Source organism: Canis lupus, chromosome 23 (assembly GCF_048164855.1).
Source record: "Canis lupus baileyi chromosome 23, mCanLup2.hap1, whole genome shotgun sequence".
Taxonomy (NCBI): Eukaryota; Metazoa; Chordata; class Mammalia; order Carnivora; family Canidae; genus Canis; species Canis lupus.
In genome coordinates, this window is record NC_132860.1 from 45,772,867 (window position 1) to 45,783,322 (window position 10,456).

The 10,456-nt window shown below is 41.7% G+C and overlaps 1 protein-coding gene across 1 annotated transcript; it reads left to right on the forward strand.

Moving 5' to 3' along the window:
• Window positions 1–7,939: 7,939 nt before the first annotated feature.
• LOC140615187 (lysine-specific demethylase 4D-like) lies at window positions 7,940–9,925 on the forward strand. The gene has a single exon (XM_072795067.1). It carries the CDS (start codon window positions 7,955–7,957, stop codon window positions 9,908–9,910), a length of 1,956 nt encoding a protein of 651 aa, XP_072651168.1. The 5' UTR covers window positions 7,940–7,954; the 3' UTR covers window positions 9,911–9,925.
• Window positions 9,926–10,456: the final 531 nt, after the last annotated feature.

The window sequence follows — 10,456 nt, forward strand, 5'->3', positions numbered from 1 at the left end:
TATATGTACTATTAGAGGTAAAGAGGGACTTCTGTTCATCAAAAATATGGAAAAGAGGGGCACCTGGGTAGCCCAGTTTGTCAAGCAGCTGACTTGATTTTGGCTCAGGTCATGATCTCAGGGACGTAAGATGAGGCCCTGTGCAGGCATGGAGACTGCTTAAGATTCTCTCTTTCCATCTTCCTCTGCCCCTACCCCCAGAACTCTCTCTCTCTTTCTCTCTCTCTCTCTCAAAAAAAAAAATATGAAAAAGAAAGTGAAAGACAAATCATGGAGAGGAAACAGACATTGCATTACTCATATACAATAAAGAGCTAGTATCTAGAATAAAGAACAGCACAGAAAGATGGGCAACCCAGCAGAAACATGGATAAAATACTTGGTTAAGTCCTTAACAAAGGGGCAAACCCAAGTGACTTACAAACATATGAAAAAATCGCTCACCCTCATTAGTGGTCAGGGAAATACAGAGCATAATGGGATACTCCTACACCATTATCCAATTGGCTAAAACTTAAAAGGCTGATAAATCATCAAAGGTTTGCATGAGTGAAGAACAGCTAGCATCCTCATACGCTGCTAGTGAGTGTATAAATTGGTGAAAATGACCAAAAAACAGTTGGGCATGATAAAGTGTGAATTCACATTCTATGATCAAGAAATCCATTTTTCGGTATGAATGCATGTGTGTGCTCCAACAGACTTGTTGGAGGATTTTCAGTGCAACGATGTTTGTAAGAGACCAGAAGTGGAGGCAACTTGCAGGAACGCCAACAGCATAAATGTTTATATGGCTGAACACTTGACAGCCCTGAAGCAGAACAAAGTCCAGCTACATGCAGTAACATAAAAAATGACCCCTAAAGTAGAAGAGTACATTTAGCTACACAAAGTAGGATTCTATTGATATGTTTATATAAAGTTTTCAAAAATGGACAGAATTTTAATTGTATGTGCTTACCAAAATCAATATGCCTATTGTTAGGATAAGATTAGTCTAGAAGGCAGTGGAGGCCGTAATCCCAGAGGAGGAACACAAGTCAGGTTCCCAGGTACCTGGTGACGTTTTCTTTTCTTGACCTGCTCAGTAGTTCTATTTTTGCTTACTCTATAGTTGTTTGTTAAACAGTACATATATACTTTATAAATTTCTGTAAGCACTCTATATTTCATAATTTTAAAGTGTTTAACAAAATCTACTCTAAAAAATTAAGTCATTCAGTGGCTCGTAAAATCATTTGATTTATATTGTTTTGTATTCTTTTGTAGACTGTTAAAAATCTAGATTATATTTTTAATATTTTTCATTCTAATATCATTTATGGATGGTTTCTCTTATTTGTGGTTTATTATATTTAGTAATACTTTATTTTTTAGAACAGTTTTAGATTTATGAAAAATTAAGAAGGTAATTAATTCAAAGAGTTCCCATATCTCCCAACCCCTCCCACACACCGTTTTCCCTAGTATTTTTTTAAATAATTTTTTTCATTCGTGAGAGAGAGAGAGAGAAAGAGAGTACAAGTGAGAGCAGGAGCAGTGGGGGGAGGATCAGAAGGAAAGGGAGAAGCAGACTCCTGCTGAGCAGGTAGCCTGATGTGGGGCTCAATTCCGGGACCCCGGGATCATGACCTCTTTCCCCCTAACATCTTAATTTTTATGATCCATTTGTTACAATTAATGAATGAACATCAATGTTATTATTATTTACTGAAGGCCATGGTATATTTGGATTTCCTCAGGTTTTACCCAATGTTCTTTTTCTGTTCCAAGATCCCATCCAAGCTACCATATTACATTTAGTTTTTAAATATCTCCTTAGGTTTCTCTTGACTGTAACCAATTCTCAGTCTTTATTTTTCACAAAAATGAGTATATAGAAACTTGACAACATGGGGGAGTACTGCTCAGCTATACTATAGGATGTCCTCTGTAAAAATTTGTTTTTCTTATGATTACCCTCTGGTTTATGTGTTCTTTGGAGGAAGATTACAGAGGTACAGTGCCATTTTTATCACATCTTATCAGGCCATATACTATCAGCATAATTTATGGCTCTTGAGGTTGACTTGACTGAAATAGTTTGTCAAGGCTCTCCATTGTCCAGTTACTGCCCCCACCCCCACGGGCCATTCTGTACTGAGGGCAGCCAGTATTCCCAGCCCACACTCAGGGATCAGGGTGTCATATTCTCTTCCTTTAGGGCGAGGTATGTGCAGTTTATCTGGAATCTTCTGCAGGACAGATTTATTTCCCTCAATTTGTTAATCATTTATATTAATGTGACTCAGATTTTCATCTTATAATTTGAGTTACAATTCAATAGTACTTTAATTATTCTGCTGCCCATATTGTTTGAGTTCTGGCCAATAGGAGTTGTCTCTTCTGGCTCCTCTGCTCCTTTGTGATGCCCCCATCAATGTTTAGTGTGTCCTTAATTTCAAGCATAGCAAGAAGCCCCAGGGTCATGTTATCTATTTCCTGCCCCAGTCCTAGAAACTTCCTTTCCTTCATGGTGGTGCCAGTTCTTTATTTTATTTTTCTTTAAAAGTATCAGTTTTCTGTTTTATTAATCAATGCTACTTTTGCAATGTTCATTTTCCCTTCTGTTTCTTTGTCACATTATCATTATTTTGATTTTTTCCTTTTCTTTTGCATGATACTGTTTTTTTTTTTTTTTTTTTTTTTTTTTTTTTTTACCAATTGATGCAGTTGAACACAAAAATCAATAGATTTTTATATGGATATTATTGTAGATATGATGTGGATATTAACTTTCAAGTAAATACAGTTGTGTGCAGTCTTTTTTTTTTTTATTGTTGACTTGCAATTTTATTTCATTGTGGCCCAGATTTTGCTCAATGGGTTGATTCTATGGAATTTTCATTGTTATTTATTTTGTGGTCTTTTTTTAAAATAAGATTTTATTTATTTATTCATGAGAGACACAGAAATAGGCAGAGACAGGGGCAGAAGGAGAAACAGGCTCCCTGTGGGGAGCCCGATGTGGGACTCGATCCTGGAATCCCAGATCACAACCTGAGCCGAAAGAAGATGCTCAACCCCTGAGCCACCCAGGTGTCCCTATTTTGTGGTCTTATATCAGTCAATTTTATAAATATTTTATATGTATTGAAAATCATTTCCCATAGAATTCTCCCATCTTTGCCTTCTATGTCTCAGTGCTATGTGGTTAGGTACATGAAGTGCATCACTGTAATAATTCCTAGTGAGCTTTTCGACTTGATAACGATAAAATGTCTTTCTTTTATCCTATACATACATTTAATGTTAATCACTATCTTTTGCTATTTGCAGGGTTTGACTTTCCAACTCCTTTATTTTTAATCTCTTAGTTTGCTTTGTTTAAAGATTAATTTCCAAAAATGAAAGAGCTTAGAGGAAGTAGGATGACTACTCAAGACCCTAGCCCCATGATTACATTATATGGGCAGTGATTGAATCAAACTAGGCTGCAGCTCAGGTATAAAACCAGAGCCATAAGGACTTGGCGGCTACATTTGGAGTCTGGCTACCAAGAGGGCAACTGCCTCTCTGGGTCCTGGAGTACCTTCAACTGGAATCAGGATTTTGTTGGTGGAAGGTAGGTCACTTTCTTTTATTTGTGCTTGCTTGCAAAAGAGTTATTTTTCTGTTACAAGTTTCAGTAAGTGACTAGTTTTATATCTATATTTACAATTGAGAAATATGCATTGGGATTATCATTTCCTTGAGTTAAAAGAGTTTTTTAATTTTTAAACTTGTTTTCAGACTTGCAGAGTTAGCTTTTTTCTTAATATCTTCTTGGTAAAAAACACAGATTTTCAGGAGAAAGCACTGCATGTAGCAGGCTGGTATCCAACAGAATCAAGAGAGGTTTCTAGAACCGGCCAAGGAGTGAGCCAATTGAAAGGGAACTGGGAAATTTGTGAGACTAAATTAGAGACCTGGATTGGATATGGGAGTAGCAGAATTGGGTGGTGCTAATTGGATTAGAATTAGAGTGGGACATACTGAGCTGGAGTTTAAGCAAAACCTGTTTCATTTAGAGGCTGAATCCTTAAAGGGGACCATTTTCTAGGTCCTAGTGGATCATCATTTGGAATCAAGATCTTAAATTAGTAGTAAGCAAGCATTTGTTTTGGTTTTGCTTTGGGTTTTTCCTTTAAAGCATAAAACAAATGAAACAATGACATTTTATATCAGGGAGCAACTTTTTCCTGGTAAAATTCCTATTTTTAAAAAAGATTTTATTCATTTATTTGGGAGCAGCGGGGAGAGAGAGCACGAGCAGGGTGAGGAGCAGAGGGAGAAGCAGACTCCCTGCTGAGCAGGGAGCCCGATGCAGGCCTCGATCCTGGGACTCCAGGATCATGACTTGAGCTGAAGGCAGATACTTAACCGACTGACCCACCCAGGTGCCCCAAAATTCTTCTTTACTTATGCCTTCAAAGTACAAATATTATGTGCATATCATTCTTAGATTTCTTCCCTGAAATCTTGTATTTCTGCTGCTGAAAGGGATTGAAATCTTTTTGCTATCTCACATTATAGTAGTCTTAATCCACAGTGTCGCTTTCCTCAGCTCCAGGGACTTGTGGTCACCAGGGTCCAGAAGCAGAGGGTCCTCCTTCTGATGCTTGGTCAGAAAGTCAATAGTAGCCTAATGCTACATCCTAGTGCATTGTCACTCCCCTCACTTCACTGGTCACATAGGCGTTTTATCATCTCATAAGAAAGATGTGTACAAACAATAAGATCTTTTGGGAGAGAAGAAGAGATAACATTCACATAACTTCTACTTCACCGTATTGTTATACTTGTTCTATTTTATAATTACAGTTGTTTATCTCTTACTGTGCCTAATTTTTACATTAAACTTTAGCAGAGATACACATGCATAGGAAAAACACAGTACATATAGGGTTCAGTACCATCCTTAGTCTCAGACATCCGTGGGAAGTCTTGGAATGTATCCCCGGAAGATCAGTGGAGACTACTGTCCAGGTGGTTATTAACTGGATTCAAACAGAATGCTACAGATTTCTGGATGCTAATCTGTGTCCAGAAACTTTGCTGAACACTATTATGTCTAATAACTTGTCTTTTAATGTGATATGGTTAGGTTTTAAATAGATTGCTTCAAGTGTTTACCCATTAAGAATAACGGGTGTGTACATTAAGTGCATAATTAATATGGACTTTTATATTCTGTATTTTTGCCTCCTTTTTGTTTACATAACACTTTTTTGAGACTTCTTTCCTCTTTTTTAAAAAACATGTATTAAAATAATTAAATAGATGTTGAGTTATTTCAAGTATTTTTCTGCATAGCTTAAGATGATGAATTTTCCATTTCATTCTAGAGGTTATGAACCTCTAGAACTTCTAGAAGTTTCTTTTTTTTTTAAGATTTTATTTTATTTATTTGAGAGAGAGAGAGAGCACAATCCAGGGAGGGAGAAGGATTAGCAGACTCTGCAACTGAGCAAGGAGTGAGACTGAAGCAGGGTTCAATCCCAGGACCCTGAGATCATGACCTGAGCCGAAATCAAGAGTCTGTTGCTTAACCGACTGAGCCACTCAGGTGTCCCAACAATGCTAGTTTTCAAACCGTCCTTGCAATAATTTATCATGACATGTTATTCTTTCAATGCCCTGTTGTGGTAAAAATTTGATAAAATTTTATCTTAGGTTTGTGCAACTTTTCCCGTAGCTAACGTTGACCCTATAGAGTTTTTATTCAGTACTGGCCCTTCTGGGTTTAGTTTCAAGGTTATGCTTGTAGCCTCAGAAAACAGACTGAGGGGCACCTGGGTGGCTCAGTCAGTTAAGTGTCTGGCTTCAGCTTGGGTCATGATCCCGGGGTCCTGGGATCGAGCCCGGACTTGGGGTCCCTGCTGGGTGAGGGGCCTGCTTCTCCTCCCTCTGCTGCTCCCCTTGCTTGTGCTCTCTCTCTGTCAAATAAATAAGTGAAAAAAAAATCTTAAAGAAAAGAAACTGAATATCATACCCTAGAAAAGTTTGTATAGAGTCCACTTATAAAATGATATTTTAGGTTTTTATGGGTCATACTTAAACAGATATTATATTCTATTAAGTTTATTAGTATATATAAGTATTCTCCTTTTTTTCTTGGACCACTTTGGGATATTTGTACTTTGAGAAAATTGTCCACTTTAGTTTTCAAAATTAGTAACACCAAGTTATTTATAAAATTCAATTATAATTTAAAAAATTCTCTGCTAGATGTTTAGCTATATCTCCTATTTGATCATAATGTGGTCTATTTGTGTTTTTCATGCCTAAGTCTTCTCATTTTTTTTTAAAGATTTTATTTCTATATTTTTTGGGAGAGAGACTGAGTGTGGGGTTGGGAAGGGTGGAAGGGGAGGGAGAGAGAATCTCAATCAGACTTGGTGCTGAGTGGGAAGCTGGATGCTGAGTGGGAGGCGGGAGGCAGGGCTCAATTTCAGAATCTTGAGATCATGACCTGAGCTGAAACCAAGAGTCTGACACTTAACTGACTGTGCCACCCAGGCACCCCTGTCTTTTCACTTCTAATGGTCTTTTATAAGAATCAGGTTTTGCAGGGCCCCTGGGGGGCCTGTCAGTTGGGTGTCTTCTGCCTTTGGCTCAGATCAGTGATTCCAGAGTCCTGGGATCGAGCCCTGCCTTGGGTTCCCTACTCAGCGGGAAGCCTGCTTCTCCCTCTACCTGAATGTGCTCTCTCTGTCAAATAAATAAATCAAATCTTTTTTAAAAAGGGATTAAGTTTTGGTTTCAGTAATCATTTCTGTTGGGTGTTATATTTCGTTTGCAATTATTTTAGTTTATATCTTTGTTTTCCTTTCCTTAATTTACCTTTGAGGTTAATTCATCCAGTTTATTGAGTTGAGTGCTTCACTCAATGATTTACAAACTTGCTTAATTTTTCTCTTAGTTCAGTTAGATGTTGTTCCTTTTCTGTCTTATGATTTGCCCTAAAATTCTTTTTTTAAAAATTTTAACTTTACTAAGGTATCACTGACATTAAAGAATTGTAAAATTTTGAAAGTGAACATTGTGGTGATTTGTTGGATGTACACATTGTAAAATGATTCCCCCATCTAGGTAATTAATACAACAATCATCTCATGTATTAACTTTTTATTTTTTATATTTCAGTGAGAACATTTGAGTTCTACTCTCATAAAACTTCAATTAGCACAGTTTTATCAAGGATAGTCACCATTTTTTACCATAGATCCTCTCAGAACTTATTCATCTTATAGCTGAAATTTTGTAGCCTTTTACCAACCATTCCCTATGACCCTCAGTCCCCAGGCCCTCCCAACCACTTTTTCCACTGTTTCTGTAAGTCTCGACTTAAAAAAAAAAAAATTAAGATTAATATATAAGTGATACCATGTAGTATTTGTCTTTCTCTATCTGGCTTATCTCACTTATCATGATGCTCTCAAGGTCTCTGTGGTCCCAAATAATAGGATTTCCATAGATTTTCATCTTTCTCATGAGTAAATGATATTCCCGATTGTGTGTGTGTGTGTGTGTGTGTGTGTGTGTATCACTTTTTTTTTTTTTTTTGGAAGTGGGGAAGGGGGATGATAGTAAATCCAGTTTTATGTATTTGTTTTTTAAGATTTTATTTATTTACTTGAGAGAAAGAGAGAGAACATGAGTAGGAGGTAGAGGGGCACAGGCAGAGGGAGAAGCAGACTCCCCTCCTGAGCAGGGAGCTGGACACAAGGGCTCCATCTCAGGACCCTGGGATCATGATCCCAGCCAAAGGCAGACACTTAACCAGCTGAGCCATCCAGGCACCCTTTCTTTTTTTCTTTCTTTCTTTTTAAAAAGAGAAGTTGAGAAATATTTTTTAAATTGAAGTTTAATTAACAGTCAGTGTTATACTGGTTTCAGGTCTTCTTGTGCTTTTCATGCTTATTCTGCAGACATGAAGTCCAAGCACTATGGTACTCAGAACCCAAGCTTTACAGTCATGACCTTCCACCCAACCATGCAAGAATTTAAAGATTTCAACAAATATATTGCTTACATGGAGTCCCAAGGTGCACACCGAGCAGGCCTCGCCAAGGTGATTCCACCCAAGGAATGGAAAGCCAGACAGAACTACGATGATATCAGTGACATCTTAATAGCAACTCCCCTCCAGCAGGTGGTCTCCGGGCAGGCAGGTGTGTTTACTCAATACCATAAGAAGAAGAGAGCCACGACAGTGGGGGAGTATCGCCAACTGGCAAACAGCATAAAATACTGGACTCCACCACACCTGGATTTTGAGGATTTGGAGCGAAAATACTGGAAAACCCGTCTCTATGATTCTCCGATCTATGGTGCTGACATCAGCGGCTCCTTGTTTGATGAAAACACGAAGGAGTGGAACCTTGGGCACCTGGGAACCATTCAAGACCTGCTGGAGCAGGAGTGCGGCGTGGTCATCGAGGGCGTCAACACCCCCTACCTGTACTTCGGCATGTGGAAGACCGCCTTCGCCTGGCACACGGAGGACATGGACCTGTACAGCATCAACTACCTGCACTTCGGGCAGCCCAAGACTTGGTACGCCGTGCCCCCCGAGCACGGCCAGCGCCTGGAACGCCTGGCCAGGGAGCTCTTCCCGGGCAGCGCCCGCACCTGCGAGGCCTTCCTGAGGCACAAGGTGGCTCTCATCTCGCCCACGGTCCTCAGGGACAGCGGGATCCCCTTCAGTCGGGTCACCCAGGAGGCTGGCGAGTTCATGGTGACGTTTCCCTACGGCTACCACTCTGGCTTCAACCACGGCTTCAACTGCGCAGAGGCCATCAACTTCGCCACCGCGCGCTGGATCGACTACGGCAAAGTGGCCTCTCAGTGCAGCTGCGGGGAGGCCAGGGTCACCTTCTCCATGGACGCCTTCGTGCGCATCCTGCAGCCTGAGCGCTATGAGCTGTGGAAGCGCGGGCAGGACCGGGCTGCTGTGGACCACACGGAGCCCACGGCCGCGGACAGCCGGGAGCTGAGCGCCTGGCGGGGGGTGCGAGCCCCGGGGAGGGCCGCGCTGGGCCTGAGGCACCTCCCACCGCGCCGCGCCCCGCGTGCCCCTCGCCCCGTGGCGGCAGGTCAGGGCACCCGCCGCCGCGCCCCTCTGCGCCCGGCCTCTCCGCGCCCCTCGCCCACCCAGAGCTCCTCTGCCGGCCGGGCTGGTGCTGTTGCCGGCCGCACCTCCCGGGGCCCCGGCCCCACCCGGCCACCGACCCTCACTCCCTCTGCCCCAGATCTGCAGCCCTCGACCGGTAGGTGTGGTCCTGGTCGTCGTCCCCGGGAACAGGGGGCTCAGGGATCTGGCACCCAGGCCCGGGCCAAGAGGCGCCTCTCGGTGGGAACCGGGCACACGGCTCAGCACTCGGAGGCTCAGCCCCCGCCTGTGGGTGGAGGCTGGATGCACAGCCCTGCACCGCTGAGTCCGGGATTCCCGGTTTATGCTGAGGCTTCTGGGTGCTGCTGTGCCCCTGATCTTCAGCCTTTAGGGCCCCCGTTGGATCCTGATAATCCGATGCACCCTGGCCCGTGCCTGCTATCCCTGGACAGAATTACAGTCAACTTCTCCGACAGTGTTCCACTGGCTCCTCCTGCAGTTGCTGGGATGCTGAGATTCCCCAGGCATGCTTGGGGCGACAGCAGGGCCCCTGTGAACCTCTCTGAGATTGTCATGATGGACCACACTTATGCCTCTATGGATCTGACCCCAGCTCCAGTCGCCAGCAGCCCTTGCATCCCTGATTGTGATCCTCTGGAATTAAAGCCCCAGGCAGTTTCCATCTTTGAACCCTATGATGTGTTCAGCCCTGATAGACGAGCTTTAGCCTTTGAGCTCATGGCTATTGAAGATATTGCCCATGATCCTTATTAAAGTTGTTGCCTATAGTGTGTAACTGCAAGGCAAAAAGAAAGGTTAAAATCTTTCAAATATGTTTTTTAAATCAGGAATTTTATATGAGATACCTTGTTAAAAACAAGACACAGTTTAAAACAGTTCCAAAATAGTGTCTTAAGCTAAGCCCCATGTCACGAAGCAGAGACTAAATAGTTTCAACTTTCTCAGAAATAGAGGCTTAAACCAGATGATCGGGAATCGCCTGACCAGTACTTGTTAGGTTATCCACCTGCTAGACTTCTCCCATCCTCTAAAGGACAGGGTTCCTGTCCCAACCCAATTTTTTGCCTAGTATAACTTTCTTGTTCCTGTCCCCTTCTGCCTATGAAAATCTTTCATTTTGGAGCTCTTTTCTATCTGCTTGATTGGATGCTGCCTGATTTGAATTGATTTTTGCTCAAATAAACCCTTAAAAATTTTACTATGTCTCAGTTTTTCTTTTGAAAGTCTGAAACAGAGATTAAGTATAGTTAAAAGAATAAGCAGAACTATGCAAAACAAAATACAAACAGAAAGCAGCAG

What these genes read in the sequence shown, in the direction of transcription:
- LOC140615187 (XM_072795067.1), top strand. Translation starts at nt 7,955, where the DNA reads ATGAAGTCCAAGCACTATGGTACTCAGAACCCAAGCTTTACAGTCATG.